The 17,749-nt window shown below is 49.3% G+C and overlaps 1 protein-coding gene across 1 annotated transcript in view; it reads left to right on the top strand.

The window, feature by feature from the left end:
- The window catches only part of LOC122364087 (5'-3' exoribonuclease 1-like), an 87,918-nt gene that overhangs the window by 51,781 nt on the left and 18,388 nt on the right, over positions 1–17,749 (top strand). The window contains exons 21-23 of the mRNA XM_043334151.1: positions 106–126; positions 1,486–1,695; positions 3,849–3,977. Coding sequence (XP_043190086.1) covers positions 106–126; positions 1,486–1,695; positions 3,849–3,977 — 360 coding nt within the window. The remainder of the gene's footprint in view (positions 1–105; positions 127–1,485; positions 1,696–3,848; positions 3,978–17,749) is intronic.

Here is a 17,749-nt window from a genome sequence, read left to right as displayed (position 1 = left end):
CCCACCGACAGAAGGTCAGTTCCCTCAGTACCCACCGACAGAAGGTCAGTCCCCACCGACAGAAGGTCAGTTCCCACCGACAGAAGGTCAGTTCCCCACCGACAGGTCAGTCCCCACCGACAGAAGGTCAGTCCCCTCAGTACCCACCGACAGAGGGTCGGGTTCTCTCATTACCCACCGACAGAAGGTCAGTTGTCCTCAGTACCCCACTGACAGAAGGTCAGGTACCCCCCCCCCCACACTCCCCACCGACAGAAGGTCACTCCCCACCGACAGAAGGTCGGGTTTCCCTCAGCTCCCCTCCCCCTCCACTGTCAGAAGGTCAATCCCCATCGACAGAAGGACGGGTTTTCCCCTCAGCCCCCCCCCCTCCACTGTCAGAAGGTCAATCCCCATCGATAGAAGGCCAGACTCTCCTAAGTCCTCATAGTTCCCCCTCGTTACCCCCGCCAGTGGGTCTATGCTCTCAGCACCCCCGTCAGAGATCCAGTTTCCCCGCTATTCCCTCTCAGGGGCCAATTTTCCGTCGGTCTCCATCACCAGTGATCTGTTTCTCTCCAGTTCCCGCCGTCCACTGGCTAGTTCCCCCCCCCCTCCCTTTCGTGCACCGATCCCCATCTCGCCCGTGCAGTGGAACGTGCGGGGGTTGACCTGTGACTTGCTGAGGAGGGAGAGGGGGCTATCGCCCTCCTTTTTCTGCTGCGCAGCTTCCCCATCCCATACCTAGAGTAGGGATGCGGACATACCGCACAGCGTCGCTGCGAAGTATACTGAAGCCGCTTATATAACGCTTGTGATAAAAATCGTCGACATGTGTAATGACAGCAGCCGGTGCGCAAATTTACTGTTCAAACGATGACACATGTCGTTGGCTATGACAGGGATGGCAGGACAGTGCGCCAGTTTAGGTGACAGCGCTGACAGGGCCGCGCGACAGCGGTGACAGCAATCTGACCTGACTGTAATGCAGGCTGGGACAGCGCCGGATTCGACAGCGCCGCACTGCGCCCGACGCCTTTGAACGCCCAAAGTTTAACAGGCGATGTTTTGCGCCGTGTTTCGCCGTTCAATTATGACAGGCTATTGTTAGCTTTGTAGCTGCTTGCCTGCTGGGGAATTGGCTACTATGCGACGGAGTGCCTTGTAGTGCGCCCGTCCCCCGGCCCTGTCCGTGTGTCCGTGTGTCCGTGACCCCGTGTCGGCGGATATGCCAGGATGTAGTTATGTCCTTGTCTGTCCGTGACTTCAGGTCGGTCGGTACGCACTTTTAGCTGCCGGTGCATCTAGAGTGCGTTTGTTTCTGGCGTGTATTTTCTCGTGACCGGTGACCCCGTGCCGCTGCTGTCCGGATGTGAGTCCTTGTCCGCCGCTCACCGATACTTGTTCGCTCTCCGCGACACTCGGTCCGCCGTCCCTGACACTGGGTCCGCCGTCCCATATACTCGCCCCGTGTCCCTGACACCCCTCCTGGGTCTCCGTCTGCAGGTGGCGGGCTCCGGTCGGCTGGCGCACCTCGCTCGCCAGCCGGCCACGCCGCCCATGCCGCCGATGCCTCCGATGCCGCCGATGCCGAGCTGCGGGGACACTTTTACGGACATCTGGCAGGATCTGCAGCGGGCGGCGGCCGCGCCGGCCGGCGCCGCCGTGTCGCTGGGACAGACGCCGCAGGTCGGGCACGTGGCGCCCGCCCGGCAGGTGAGGAGACCCCCCCGGGGACCCGCGGACTAGACTGGCTCTCTCAGAGTAGTTCAGAAGTAGGTCCTTCAGAGCACGCGCCTGCGGGCGGGGTTTGGGGCCAACTAGACAAGTCAACAAAATAGAGCCATTACTTTCGCAGGCCATCCCGCTGAAGTTCGCGAACTTGGTATAGTTTCGTCCAATGTTATCCAAATGTCTGGCTGAATATATGGCTCTCTCTCCAGGGATGCTCTCGTGATTTCGCTCCATTTCTGAATTAATAGGCAGTGACTTAGCTGAACGATGTTCTGCTTTTTCTTTTGAAACTGCCAATAGCGTGGTTTAAAAGCGGGAACGGTGTATTCGTTTCAGACTACCTTTATCAGCTGCACTCTGGATTATTTAAATTCGTTTGCTGTGTTTCCGACTGCGCTAATCTGAGCTGTTTACCGTCATGTCTGTAGTTGTATGCCTCACTCTATTGTTATCGGCTCTTTGACGTCCGATGCTAGAACTCTGGCCTATGACGCGCAGCGCACCGTAATATTGATATGGTCTGTGCAGTGCCGCCCACGAGGTGTCTCAGTCAACTGTAAACGATATTTGCTCTATAATGGCCAATACTAATGCATTGTAGAAAACCAATTACCAAATGTCATCTAACCTTTGACAATTTGTCCAGTGACCTGAAGCATGGGAATCGGTCTTTGTCCGGTCCAATGGATGATTTCCTATCGTCCATTAGTCTCTGAGTTACTCTGTGTGTGTGTGTGAGAGAGGTCTGCTCCGCACCATGACTCCCAGATACGTGTGCTATGTAAGGAATGGGACAGGGTGGTGACTGGACGCATTATCTGATTGTGATGACCAGGCTGACCTCTGGACAGTATTATAAACACCACACTTTCCATCCTCACATTGATAACGACTCCAGCCATACTCGGAGAGCAGAAACGTTAAATTACATTGGTTCCTAATATTGTAATTGCATTTAATATATTTATTTCTTGGCCTGTTTTTATTGCTTTATTATGGTAAGCTGATTTTCTTGTCAAAGTTCTGGTTTGAATATAACTGTACACATAGACTGCTCTATATCTAACACTGTAGTACTACAACTTAGTCTATGCTTTACATAACTAGGGGACTAGGGTTATACGCGGCTAACCCTTCAGCTGACCATTTGGGTGCGGTATGGTGAGCCGTGGTGTATCCTGTCCTTGACTGCCCTGTTGAGCGCCTACCGGAGCCATGCTGGAGCTGAGGTGGCAAAAGGGAGAGCATTACCAATTATTTTTCTATAGCCTGCATCTTTCAGCCGTGAAAAGTTAATAAGACACAGCCTATTTAAAGATATTATATAAAGCCTTTCACGTGACAGCGAGCTGCGACCACCGTGCCTGGCCTCGGTGGACGGCCGTGTCACCGCCGGTGAAGGTGGAACTGTGACAGCGCGCGCGGCCGTCTGTAGGGGTGCCACCGAGCGTGTGATGTATCCGAGGCACACCGGCCGGCGCCTCTGATCCCCACACCGATATAGAGCTGTTTATGTAACGGCCGGCCGGTGGATTTGATTTGCTCCGTGCATGTGCCGCACGTGTGCCCTCCGCTCGGGTATGACACGCGCGGCTGACGCTCACAGGTGTCGGCTGCCGGTGACGCGCCGTCTCACTTTCTGGATACTTATATACTCCCTGGACATTTTCCTTTCGTTCGTAAACCAATAAAGAGACTGTCAATAATGTGGTCTTGTTCTTTCTCTCTTTTCCGTTAAATCTCTCGTCTCTCTTTTATCTCCTCTCGGCTCTCGCTCTTCTTTTTCTCCACATGAACACTCGTGTCACACACGCCGCTGCATACATTACGCCGAAGTCTTCCATACAGCGATGCAGGATTATTTTCAACGTTTATACGTCCACCCTAGGAGGTGCCTCGCTGTGGCTTCTTCTGATCCTCTATACCTAGGTATTCGTCCGAAGAATGGACTGTCGCGAGCTGAGCCTGCGACTTTTGTCTGTTGCTCATTTTTGGTAGAGTCCTACGTCCACGAGTTGACGGGCTTTGACCTGGATCTGTTAGATTCCGTCGTAAGACAGCTGTTAACGTGTGTCTCTGATGACAAGTGTTTTTGTCTGTCTCCGCTGACAGCCCGTGCCATTCTCTGCTGACAGGTGGTGCCGGTGTCGGCGGGGCCGCTGCCGGCTGGCCTGCTGCCCGTGCCCGTGCCCTCCTCTCTGTCGGCCCCGGTGACCGCTGCACCGGCCAGCGACGGCCGGGCCGTGCGCGAGGCCCCTGCTAAGGTGAGAGCGGGGCAGGGAGAGCCAGAAAGAGGGAGGTGGAAAGATGAGTGGGATGAAAAATGTGTATGTACTGCACTACCGATTGAGCTATACAGCAAATAATTTTGCATAGCAAATAATTTTGGATAGCAAATAATTTTGTGTGGCAAATGTTTTTGGTTAAGATGCGCGTTCATGTATGGCCGGACAACATCGAATTCCTCGAATGAAATTTGAAAATCTTGCAATGCAAAGAGTTTCTGTAGTTTATTGATGTTGATTCATACCTGGATCCCGGATAAATCCAATATCACAGTTCACAATAAGAACTAAACAAAGAATCATTAATCATATTTTCCATACACTTTTCACCAGACTTGCCGTGCTGCATACAGGGATCTACTTGCAGAGAATACTGTTAACCAATTACTGATACGGTCACCTATCGGGATCCACTGAGTTCCATTCAAAGATCCCGGACCTGCTCATCGAAGCAGAAGCGCACGGAACCCTATCTGTCCCCGATATAGACTCCCCATATGTCACACACATGGGCCCCAGGGGTATAATAGCAGGCATGGCTAAAGGTGGTATCGCAGCACAGCACTGTCTAAGACTTTACCGGGTGTCGCAGTCGTCGACTGTGATATAGCAATCAATACAGCCATTTCAGTCAGCCGAGCCCGACCCCCACCACATAAATACTGCGCTTACTGGGCGAAACGAAGCCATTTGGCGGCAAAGTTCTTGACTAACAGCCAATTTCGGGACGTTATTGCACCTAGGTTTGTGTGGAAGCTGGGATGAAGCAGAAGCCGTCGCGCCCAGGCGTCGGGGCGACATCCCGTGACCTCTGCCGAACACCTTTGAACCGGGCGGGGTGGCGGAATCCAGTTATGCCGCCGCTGCCCGTCGGGTGGGATGGGGACGCAGCGCCGCAGAGCTATTCCCGGGAATGATCCGATGTGTCGGCACACTGCGCTTATAATCAGACAGCTGCAAATGAACGCGGGAATAGGATCACGGCCTATTCCCGTATTGTGAGTATTGTGAGCCAGGAAACAACTGAATTGTTATTCGAATGTGATTGAGTTATTGCGGCCAATTCACGGTCGGCCGCATCTCTACGCCCGTATGTACTGTGTACAGTAGCTAGTGTCTGGCTCACGGCGTTCCTACTCCAGTGTGCGGCTGGCCCAGGTCGTTCGTTCATCCAGTTAGAAGCTGGCGAGTGCTAACGGTCGGTCATGACTTGCAGTGCCGGAGACTCGAGTATAGCCGTGTAGCGTTTGCCGGTATTTGTCCGGTCCGTATCCGGCATAGAACTAACAGCGCCCGAAGGCCTTTTGAAGGCGATATTGGATGAGGAGCTAGTAGGAAGCCTCGCAAATAGAACGGCCCCGACTTCCTTAACATAGACCTAGAGTTTTTGTATGCCAGCGACTTGCTGCTGCGTGTCTCAATATTTGGGTTGATTACGACTGTTGGTCAAACAGCAGTTTTTCTCCTATGGAGTGTTTTTGTCCGCCCGGCACGCCGACGTCGTGCCGGCTGCGCTGATGTCCTGTTGACCTGTTGTTCTGTGACTTGGCTTGCCGTGCTCACATGCCAGGTCATCAGAACTCCGCTCAGCGCAGCCGCGCGCATCGGAGACCTTGTTTGTTTGTTTGTTAGGGGTTCAGGGCTTCCATCGGAGACAATCGGCCGCTGCTCTGCCCCGGACGGTGGTCTGGAGGGATGCGACCATGATTCGCGCCTCTCTCAGCGCCTCCCTCTCCCCATCCAGGGGGACGCCGAACGGTGCGTGCCCCTCTCGGCCGCCTGTACCCCCCCCCCCCCCTCCGAGCGCACGAGGGACCCGAGGGGACCTGGTGGTGGTTCGTGCCCGATTCTGTTGGTGTGATGCTAACATTGGACGTGGGCAGCTCTCTCCAAGAAAAGAAAATGGTCCACTGCGTGGCTTATTGGCTTTATTCCCACCGAACGTCGGTGTCTTGAAATACAAAGAATATCGCAAGGCCGACACGTATAATAGGGTTAAGAAAGACTCGGATTACTGAATGCGCAACATCCATTTCACGAGAGCTTGCTAACTCTAACCTGCACTCCCCATGATGATTGTTTGAGCATCAATCCTTGTGTTCCGGAGGATCCCGGATAATACTCTGGTGTTACTCTCGAAAGTAAAACAGCAGAAATAGCATGTGCCTCCATGCGCGAGGAACTAAAGAAATTTGTGCTTAAAGAGAGTGTTTTTGATGTCGGAAAAGAGGTGAAATACAAAACCAGAGAAATGTGAAAACAGTTTGTGAATATAAAGTTAAGTTTAATTAAGCTATTAAGAAACAAGAACACAACGCGAGAACACTATCAACAACATCTGGAGCCGTATTGACCCGGATTCGCCGGTGATTAAGAAATCTTTGAACGCCTTGTGCAAATTTAAAGAGTAAAGTAATGTGAAGTAACGTAGGTAACTGGTGTCTTGAATTGGCTTTGAGTAATATGGCAGGGAAGAAGAAAAGGAGAGCTGACAATACAGAAGCTGCCGATCAAGATAACTCGGAAAGTTCAGATAAATCAGATTCAACGATGCCTCTGAAAAGGGACATTAGCAAGACTATGCGTGAATTTCACCGAACACAAAGACGACTCACTTCACTTGTAGAGAGCGGTGAGATCACAACTGGAAACTCAACCGATGCCATCGAATCACTAGAGGATTTGATCGAGCATATGCATGGACTGACGGAATCACTTTGTGAAGAAGTAAGTGATCAAGGCGAAAAGAAAGAACTTTGGCAGGAACTGGAGCAGGTTGAGAAAGAATCGCGAGAAACCATTCGGTTGACCAATAAAGCCATTCGCGAGAAGATTAACCCGCAGCCTGCAAACGCACCAAGTTCAACTGATGCGAGCACGTCCGGAACCCAAGCAAACAAAGGAGTGAGAAGAACGCAGATGGACTGGACCACGCATGGTCTAAGAAGTCCTCAACTGCCGGTGTTCTCTGGAGAGGACTATGAAAATTGGAAGATAACATTCGACGCATTTGTGGGAGACGAAGACATCCCGGAAAAATTCAAGATGATACAGCTCAAAGCCTGTCTCGGCGGTGACCCGCTGAAGCTCGTCAGCCGATACAATCCCACGGCAGCCGGGTATACAAAGGCCAGAAGCGAGCTGGAGCGCAAATACGGCGGAACGGGAAGACGGATCAGACGTCAACTTGAAGAGATCCGAGCGATGAAGCCGGTACGAGCCGGAAACTGCAAAGACTTGGATGATCTTGCTGACTGCGTCCAGAACCTAGTGACCAATTTGGAAGACAGTGGATGTGTGGCGGATCTGACCGAAATGTCAGCATACTACATTTTGGTCAAGGAGAAGCTGCCGGCATCATATTTGAAAACTTACAAGCGGTGGCAACAGGATGGGAACAGGACGGACAGCTTGATTCTGTTCGCTGACTGGCTGGCAGATGAAGCTGTATGTGAGCGGGAGGCGCAGGAGATAAGCTTGGCCGGTCAGCAGAGACCTGAAAGCAGAGGCAATGCGGAGACCGTACCGAAGAAGCCGAAAAGAGTTTTCAGCACGGAAACCGTCGGACAGCCTGAACGAAGAGCAACGTGTCTGTACTGCAACGAGCCGCACAGTCTGGATAACTGCCCGCACTTCACCCGGTGGACTGTCAGCAGTCGCTACCACTACTGCAAAACTAACAGGATATGTTTCCGCTGCCTGTCTGGCCATCATCTGGGGCGTAACTGCCGGCAGTTCAATGGCTGCTCGGTGAATTCATGTGAAGGCACGCACCACACACTGCTGCACGCTACAGCCAAGCCCGCGACTACTGGCCGTGAGGGAGCAATGGGAGGTCGGTCGGTACCTCACGAAGCTGAAGTAGCTGGTGCAGAATACGTCCCATCCACCCAGACACAGAGAAGTTCCAAGCAGTCGTTTCGCACAAAGAAGTCATCTGGAGACGCTCAATCGAACCCCGATCGAGTGGCGTTTCAGACGGTGCCAGTGAAGCTCTCTGCGAATGGGAGATCAGTCATTGTGAGTGCACTTCTGGACCCGTGTTCTGATGCCAGTTACCTGACTGAGGCCGCTGCGAATGAGCTACAGCTGCAGGGAGAAGATGAAGATGTGGACCTGGAGACGGTGAACGGAAGCTCACAAGTGAGGATGAAGAAAACTCAGGTTCAACTCAGCTCAGTGGATGAAGGCTACAAGGCCAAGCTCAGCGCATTTGTCATCAAAGATCTGTCCAGCGCATCAACAAAAATCGACTGGAACCTGATGAAAGATCGCTGGGATCATATGAAGAAGATCCCGTTCCCGACCGTATCCAGGAAAGGCGGCATTGATATGCTTATCGGCCTGACGGGCGACACCATGTCCCTGTTTCTACCTGAGGAAACCATCCAGGGGCCTCCCGGTGATCCAGTGGCGGTGAAAACCCCACTGGGCTGGACCGCCTTCGGGCCGGTCAGTGGAGCCGAAATGGAAAGCATCAAGACCCTGAGAACCCATATCCGAAGCAAGCTGAAAGTGGAAAATCAGGAAGAGATTAAGGCCATGCGAGAGATGACAGAGCTAGAAGTGATCGGTGTAAGGGAGCAGAAAGAAAAGATTCTGTCAGTTGAAGACAAAGAAGCGATGAAGAAAGTTGAGAAGATGAAGCATGAAGGAGGGCGATATGAAGTGAATGTCCCCTGGCGAAATGATGAGCCCAATCTGTCCGGAAATTTCGGATATGCGCTCAGCAGGCTGAGAAAAACGGAGGAAAATATGAAGAAACGTAAAGATGAAGCCATGGAGAAAAGGTACGGTGAGATCTTCGAAGATTACGTGAAGAAAGGCTACTTTCTGAAGATAGCCGCCGGTGATGAAAACTGGACAGCCGCCACCTGTGAAGGGTGGTTCTTGCCTCACTTTCCAGTGATAAGACAAGACAGGGCAACAACAAAGATCAGACTGGTGTTCGACGCTGCGGCAAAGTACCAGGGAAGGAGCTTGAACGACGAGCTGTACCCAGGTCCTTCAATCTGCAGCGATCTGATCGAGATTCTACTGGGATTCCGGCGTCATCCCATCGCTCTGACGGGTGATGTCGAGGAGATGTTTCTCCAAGTGAAGCTGGCGAACGCAGACAAGAAGTATCACCGCGTCCTATGGCGCGACGGTGAAGCAGAGAGGGCGCCAGATATATACGAAGCCCAGCGATGGATATTTGGAAACGCGGCTGCACCTTTCGCTGCTCAGTATGTCATGAAGGAAAATGCTCAGATACACGCTGCCGAGTTCCCTCTCGCCGCTCAAGCCGTGGAAAGATCATTCTACATGGATGATGCGCTCTGCTCCTTCAAAACTGAAGAGGAAGCCAAAGAAGCAAGAGAGCAACTCACTGATGTGATGAAGCAGGCAGGCATGCACATACGGAAATGGCGAAGCAGCAGCTCGGATGTAACAGCAAGTATCCCGGAAAAGGAGCGCGCTAAGGAGCCGGAATTCAAGATCGAAGCTGGCCCAAATCAGACAAGCAAGACGCTGGGTCTTCTGTGGAATGCTGATGAAGATACTCTTGGAATCTGCGCTACCACTTCCTCAGACGCCGCGCCTGAAAACCGGCCAACAAAAAGACTCTGTCTCAAGAAAATAGCTGCGGTTTTCGACCCACTGTGTCTGATCTGCCCGCTCACCATCACCGCCAAGATCATCTTTCAAGAGACTTGGGCTCGCGGTCTGGATTGGGACGATCCACTGCCGCCCGACATGGAAGCTGAATGGCTGACCTGGCTTGAAGATATTCAGGAGGTGAGCTCATTGACTGTCCCAAGGTGCGTTCATTCATTTTCCAGTGAAAACGCACAACAACTGCATGTATTCTCAGACGCATCGGAGCAGGCGTACGCCGCTGTGATTTACGTCGTCACTGACTGTGAAGAAGGGATCGTGTCAAGAATAGCTCTGGCTCGAGCTAGGGTCACACCAAGGTCAAGAAAGGTCACCATACCTCGACTCGAGCTTATGGCTGCGCTACTTGGCCTGCGGCTCGTGAAGAAGGTCTGCGCTGCGTTTGAGATTCAGCTGACGGACGTGGTGTTCTGGTCGGACTCGCTCAACGTTATCTGCTGGATAAAAAATGACGTCAAGCGCTTCCAACCGTTTGTCGCTCACCGCGTCTCAGAGATCCGGGAGTTCACGAGTCCTGATCAGTGGAGACACATTCCTGGAACGGAAAATCCAGCAGATCTCCCCAGTAGAGGTGTCAAGCTGGAAGACCTGAAGCACATCAGCCTCTGGTGGGAAGGACCTCCATTCCTTCTGGAGTCACCTGAGAACTGGCCAAAACAGAGAGACATCTCTGAACAGGCATGCGACCCCAGTGAGTTCCGCAAAGAAAAAGTAACTACTCACTCAGCGCGGGCGAAGAAGATGGACACAGACTTCCGGCTACAGCCAGCACGCTACTCGAAGTGGATGAAGCTCATCAGAGTGACAGCATGGGTGCTCCGCTTCGTGAAAAGGCTGAAACAAAGAAGAACCGAGGCTGAATCTGAGAACTCGGATAGCTCCTGTGGTTCTCTCTCGAGTGAAGAACTGACTCAAGCCGACTATTTCTGGTTCCTGAAAGCTCAGGAGTGCTTCGAGGACGAGCGACGTCATCTGCAAGCACAAGAGGAAGACAATGACGTAGTGCACTCAAGGCACGTGTGCAAAGACAGCAAGATCCGTCGCTTGTGTCCAGCGCTGGATAGCAACGGATTAGTGAGAGTTGGCGGCCGTCTACAGCAGAGTGGACTGTCCTTCGACGCCAAACATCCGGTGCTGCTACCGAAGCATCATGAAGTGACGAAATTGTTCGTGCGATACGTTCATGAAGATGGTGATCACGAGCTGGGAATCGAACACACCGTCTCTGAGCTTCGTCAGAGGGTGTGGATAATCGGCGCCAGAGAGCAAGTGAAAAAATGCATTTGGTCATGCCCAGAATGTGTGAAGAGGCGCCGACTACCCAGAAGCCAGCTCATGGCTCCAAAACGCACCAGTGAAGTAAAGGGGCTCTATCGGGCTTTCTTGAGATGTGCAGTGGATTTTGCTGGGCCGTTTGAAACCAAGCAGGGCCGATGCAAGTCAAGAACCAAGCGCTACTTGTGCCTCTTTCTGTGTCAGCAGACCAGAGCGGTGCATCTCGAGGTCGCCTTTGGCCTTGACACAGACAGCTTTCTCAGAGCTTTCATGCGATTTGTAGCTCGCAGAGGTGTACCTGCTGAAATGACCTCAGACAATGGGAAGAACTTCATCGGAGTGAGCCGTGAACTACAGAAGCTGGCGAGCAGCCTGGACCAGGGCGACATCACAACGAGGACCGCGCACTTGCGTGTCAAGTGGAACTTCACGCCTCCAGGCGCTCCTCACTTCAACGGAGGCTGTGAAGCAATGGTGAAGAGCGCAAAACGTGCGCTTCGGAAGACGCTGGAATCGGCTCATCTCAGCGATGAAGAGCTACAGACAGCGTTCTGCCGCGCTGAAGCTCTGCTTAACTCGAGACCTTTGGCGAGTGTCTCATCTGATCCGAATGACCAGCCGCCCATCTCTCCGGCGTCGCTCATGTTGGGCCAAACCAGGCTCGACTTCATACCTGATGATGATGGAGATGCAGAAACGACAAGAAGACGCTGGCGCCGCCTGCTGCAACTGAGCTCGGAGTTCTGGCGACGCTGGATTCGCGAGTACCTCCCAACTCTGCAAGGCAGGCAAAAATGGACTGAGCAATCTGAAAACCTGCGTGAAGGTGAACTGGTGCTGTTGGTGGATCCGAATGCACCCCGAGGACTGTGGCCGCTAGCCAGGGTCACGAAGACGTTCCCAGGACCAGATGGGCTCGTCCGTGTTGTAGAAGTTAAGACGGCAAAAGGTGTATATAAGAGGCCAGTCACGAAGACTGTTCGACTGGAGCTGGATGTCTGAAGAGGATGACTGTAGACGCCATCGGTGGGTGACTGTCATGATCCAGGGATGCAGCTGATGTGGTCTGAAGTGATTCTGAATGACCGGAGGTTCATTCAGAGTGGGGGGTGATGTTCCGGAGGATCCCGGATAATACTCTGGTGTTACTCTCGAAAGTAAAACAGCAGAAATAGCATGTGCCTCCATGCGCGAGGAACTAAAGAAATTTGTGCTTAAAGAGAGTGTTTTTGATGTCGGAAAAGAGGTGAAATACAAAACCAGAGAAATGTGAAAACAGTTTGTGAATATAAAGTTGAGTTTAATTAAGCTATTAAGAAACAAGAACACAACGCGAGAACACTATCAACAACACCTTGTAAGTTCTTCGCAAACAGTGCGAAATGGTGGCCTGCATTTAAATGACTTACATATGGCAGATACGTCCCAATCGCGTGCACTTGAAGTGACTTAAAAGGTGTTTTTACGTGTCTCTGCGTCTAGTTTCCAAGCGATGTCATAGTTACAAACGTTTGCGATAAATATCAGCTACGATTTGCATATGGTAATGGCAGGGGTCGGCAACCTACGGCCCGCGGGCCGGATCCGGCCCGCGACCATCTGACGTCTGGCCCGCGGCTGGTATCAGCGATTTACATCGTGTTCTGGCCCGCGGTTCCTTCAGAAATCGACTTAGATATAAAAGTGACTTTAAAGGGACTATCCCACCTTTAACATGGGGTTTGAGTTGAGATAGCCAAGTTTGCGGCGAGGTTCAGAAACCACTATCTATCTAGGTTGCAACCCCCGCGGCCTCTTAGTGTTGAAGAAATTCGTTCCCTTCATTTGAAAATGGGCCTTGTACAAGGCCCTATCTTCAACATGGAGCGACCATTAGTGTGACGTCACCTCGTTTAGTCATTCTGATTTAAATGGGTTTGTTCGTTGAGAAATCGCTTAAAACTTGGTCTGAACTTTGTTGTGGTGCCTACAGAGTAAAAAGAATCAGCTTTATGACAGTAATGTGGCCTGGGGAAGGAGGTAATTTTGGGCTGTGACGTCACATATTTGAAAGTTTGTGTTTGGAATATGGGAAGCCTAAGATGTTTAATAAAAAATAAATGCCAGAACCGTGTTCCTGGTCATCCAATCTATAAAGTCGGGCACAATTTAACTAGTTTTAACAACATTTTAGAAGGTGGGATAGTCCCTTTAATGTGCGTTGGCACAATAGTTCTTCCTTCACACATTCCATGCATTTATAAGCACCATTTGCAGATGCTTTTGTCTAATTCTACTTCTAGACAAAACTTGCAACAGTAAGATTTGATCAGCAGCTTTTGCGTGCAGGAGCAACGACTGCTGGCTGCGTGCAGTTGGCGGCCTCACGCGGTCTACTCGTTTAATTTATATCTCCGGGATAACTCGCCTCTCAACCGCTGCAGGATTATCCCGCCGGGCAAAGCATGCGAACTGTCACAGCTAAAATATATATTAGGTAATAACGCTGTCATATTTGCCAAACATTGCTTGTGATTGTAGCAAATTGTAACCTTACTATATGCTCCAGCCCGCCCAGTGCTTCCAAATCTCATTCCGGCCCGCACTTAACCCGCGCCCCACTGGGGTCTGCGTATAACACGCCCTACTGGGGGGGGGGGGGGCTATTCATAGCCCCCCCCTCCTAACTCCGAAACTACTGGGCCGATCGTCAAAATTCAAACGGCGTCTGATAGCCCCGGAAAAACTGTCGAGCGAAACCTAATTTCATTGACCTCGAGGTCACCGATGACGTCACAGGTCAGGTCAAAGTAAAAATTATTAGCATTTTGGCTTGTTCACGTTTTGGGCTCTGGCCGCCGACTTACAAGTCAGATCAGGCTCATTTTTGGTTCACACACTCGTGAACAGATGCTCTAGATACTCTGAGGGTACCAAACTTGTACTTTGATTTTCAGGTCAAGGTCAGGTCATCACAGGTCACGAAAATATTATATCATCCATCGGTCACGTGACACATGTTTTATGGTCCATTTAGGTCAGAGATCTCGAATTTGATGTCGTCTGTGTCATTCGAGGTCATTTTGAGTCAAATTTAGCTCAGGTCAGGTCACTTTCAGGTCAAAAAAGGTCAAATTTTGAAGTTAAAATTTTTCAACAAAAAAGGTGTCTATTGGATGCAGTTTGAGCTCAGGAACACGATGGTGCTATTTATATTGGCGTACGATGTCAAATTCATGCTGAAAAATTGATTTGAAAAATTAATAATTGTTAATTTTTGGCAATAATGCGTATAACTTGGCCATTTTTGAAGATATTTAGCTAAAACTTGCTAGAGTTAGTCATAATAATGCGTTCTATCACATATATTCCGGTTTTTTTCGAAAAGTCAAAAAATTTTCGAATAAAATGTAAAAATATAAATTTTGAGTTTTATTATATAACATTTTCGAAATTTTCAAAATTTTGAAAATCCGAGATAGCAGTTTGATAGCGCAGTCTATTCTGAGTCCTCTCATGCAAAGAAATTGGATCTAGCTTAAAAACTGAGCTCTTGGGAGCGATTGCCGCGGTTCAATGTTTTGCGTCGAAATCGGCCGAACATGACGTCACTCTGACGTCATTTACGGCCGACCTATGGTAGGTACGAAGTTCAAATTTTGACACAAGGTGTCAAATTGATGCAGCCGAAGGTACTGAAAGTTTGGCGTCGATACGTCAAGCGGTTTGGAAGTTATTGCAGAAAAACGGGAGGGGGGGCTATAAATAGCCCCCCCCAGTGGGGCGCGGGTTAAAAAAGGTTGCCGACCCCTGGGTAATGGTAATTTGGTCTTTTCTTGCCAATGTAAGAGAGTTTCTTCAAAAATATAGTCTTTTGTTTATTGTATTTTGTATTTTATTGTATTGTATTGTATTTAAGTATTTTGTTAACCCGGCAGTTGCTGGGGTATTTCGCCACCCACCGTTTGCTGGGGGGGGGGGGGCGTTAAACGCCCCCAGCCGATAACTCGAGAACCAATAGGCGCAGCGAAACGCACGAGGCGGCAAACGAAAGAACGCGACGAGACGCTTCAGATGAGTACTTTAAAGTTGAATTTTGAGGTCACAGGTCAGGTCAAGGTCAGGTCAAATACCTGAAATCGGGCTTTCAGTAGCATGGACTTCAGGACTTCGCAATGGGCGCCTCTCGTCATAAACTCTGTCAAAACGGTGCACAATCCATCATATAAGGCCTACAAGAGTGTCAGTTCCATGCAGGGGTCAGTCAAGCAAAGGTCAGGGTCAAGGTCAGGTCAACCGGGCAGGCACATATCCCCGAAAATAAAAACTGATATTCGCAGCCTGTGACACATGTTTTATGGGTAATTTGGGGCGTAGAACACGATGGTGACATTTATTTTATCATATGCGTACGTGTTTGGCTAAAAAAGTTCAATTTAAGAAATTCATGTTTCATGGTCGTGAAGTAGTCACGAGAAATTGCCAAGATTCAGTTCAAGATTTTGGAAAATGCGGAACGATAATCAATAATCGAAGATAGCCATTTGATTATCCATGGTATTGGCAGTCTAATGGCGTTTACGGCATGTCTATATGTCTATTCTGTGATTTTATATGATTTTTTGAACATATGCCGTTTTTGGTCGAAAACTCAGAAATCATGACGTCACTAAAACCTCGATATCTCAAAAATTTTCCGGCCGATTTTTTTGAAACTTTGTCACAATAAACTTCAATCAATTCCCTACAGGTACCCAAAATTTGGCGCGCCTGCGGCGCGCCGTTTTTATGCTATGGCCCGGCGAAAAAAGTGGGGGCGTTTAACGCCCCCCCCCAGCAACTCGCGGGTTAACCCGCGCATGACTGGGGTATTTTCCATAACGCGAGTGACGGGGGGGGGGGCTCTCCAGAGCCCCCCTCCTATCTCCGAAACTACTGGGCCGATCGTGAAAATTCAAACGGCGTCTGATAGCCCTGGAAAAACTGTCGAGCGAAACCTATTTTCATTGACTTCGAGGTCACCGATGACGTCACAGGTCAGGTCAAAGTAAAAATTATCGACTTTTTTGCTAGTTCATTATGTAGGCTCTGACCGCCGGACCGCCGCACAATGGGACCGGAGCGAAAATTAACGCGACATCGGTACTTTTTCGTATTTCGTGCCCGCTTTTCACATGAAAAGGATGGTAGAATCATAAAAATGGTAATCGGTGTACTTTCTAAGCAATTTCTGATTAATTTAATTAATTAATCATTAATTAATTCATCAATTAATTGATTAATTAATCGGTTGACCTGCCCTGACCTCGACTCCGCTCGGTCACGTGATAAGACGGCAGCACCTGTCAGGCCAGGTCATGACGGCAACGGAAATTCCGATAAGCAAATAATGTAGCCACCAAAACCGTGAAGATGGGAATCTGATGGCCTACATGACTATATAACAGATTTATTACGGTTCAGAAAAGTGTATCAGAAACTCCGATAGAAGGTATGGATATGTCCGGACAAAACTTTAATATAGTTGGTACTTGGCAACCTTGTTCGGTTCCTGAGGTTCTGTTACTCGCGGCTCCCGGCCGCGGCGACCTGGAGTAAAAAAATGCCCCTCATTTTCGCTGCCGCAGGCTGACGCAGCTAAATTATACATTTTCTGAAAGGCAATTGATTGGTAAACACCATATTGATAAAAAGAACAGCGGGACCTAGCGGGACTTTTTATATCGGCATTCCAGAATATCTATAACAGTAAAATTAACCCACAATTTTTAAAGCAACAAAAAAACTTAACATTTGAAGCGTATTTATATATTCCGCTATGAGTTTTTTCTTCCATCGTGTAGCCCATGGTCTAAACTATCAGGTTAGACGTCGAAAATATTGATAAAGTCGTCTAATAGATATATTTTTTACCTACATTAGCTGCTATTTTTCTCCGTACGAAAACGGGTCTACGATGCTTGGCACAAAACTTTGTGTTTGGGCTGATGTGGCGCGGACGCTGTACACTATGGACGAAAAATATTTGCAGATTCGTGGTCCATGGACATTTCTGAACTACATACGTGACACAGTTTAACTCAATTTGGGAAAGGTCGCCAAATTCATCAATGTCGCGCTAATTCCGGCCGCGGTCCTATCGTGCGCCGGTCCGATCAGGCTCATTTTTGGTTTACGCACTCCTTGACGGATGCCTTAGATATCCTGAGGGTACCGAACTTTTACTTCGAATTTTTAAGGTCAAGGTCAGGTCATCCTAGGTCACGAAAATTTTACATCATGTATCGGTCACGTGACGCATGTTTTATGGTCCATTTTACTCGTAGATTTCGAAAATAGTGTCGTCTGTGTCATTTGAGGTCATTGTCAGCTGAATTTACCGGAGGTCAGGTCACTTTCAGGTCAGAAAAGGTTAAATTTTGAAAATGAATTTTTTCAACCAAAAAGGTGCCTATCAGATGCAGTTTGAGCTCAGGAACACAATGGTGCCATTTATGTTGCTGTACGACGTCAAAAACGTACTGAAAAATGGATTTGAAAAAAAACATAAAATTGTAAAATTTTGACAATAATGCGAATAACTTGGCTATTTTTGAAGATATTGGGCTACAACTTGCCAAGGTAGTTCATCAGTGTGTGTTCTATCACATATATTCCGATTTTTGCGAAAAGTCAAAAACTTTTTGAAAAATAATTTTTTTTTTAAATAATTGTAAATACTTATTTTTCAAAATTTTCAAAATTTCGAAAATTCGAGATAGTAGTTTGATAGCTACGTGTATTTGTAGTCCACTCATGCAAAGAAAATGGATCTAGCTTTAAAACTGAGCTCTTGA

Source organism: Amphibalanus amphitrite, unplaced genomic scaffold, assembly GCF_019059575.1.
Source record: "Amphibalanus amphitrite isolate SeventyFive unplaced genomic scaffold, NRLGWU_Aamphi_draft 000655F_arrow, whole genome shotgun sequence".
NCBI lineage: Eukaryota > Metazoa > Arthropoda > Thecostraca > Balanomorpha > Balanidae > Amphibalanus > Amphibalanus amphitrite.
Note: the sequence above shows the minus strand (reverse complement) of the source record. Positions and strands in the feature narration are given on the sequence as shown.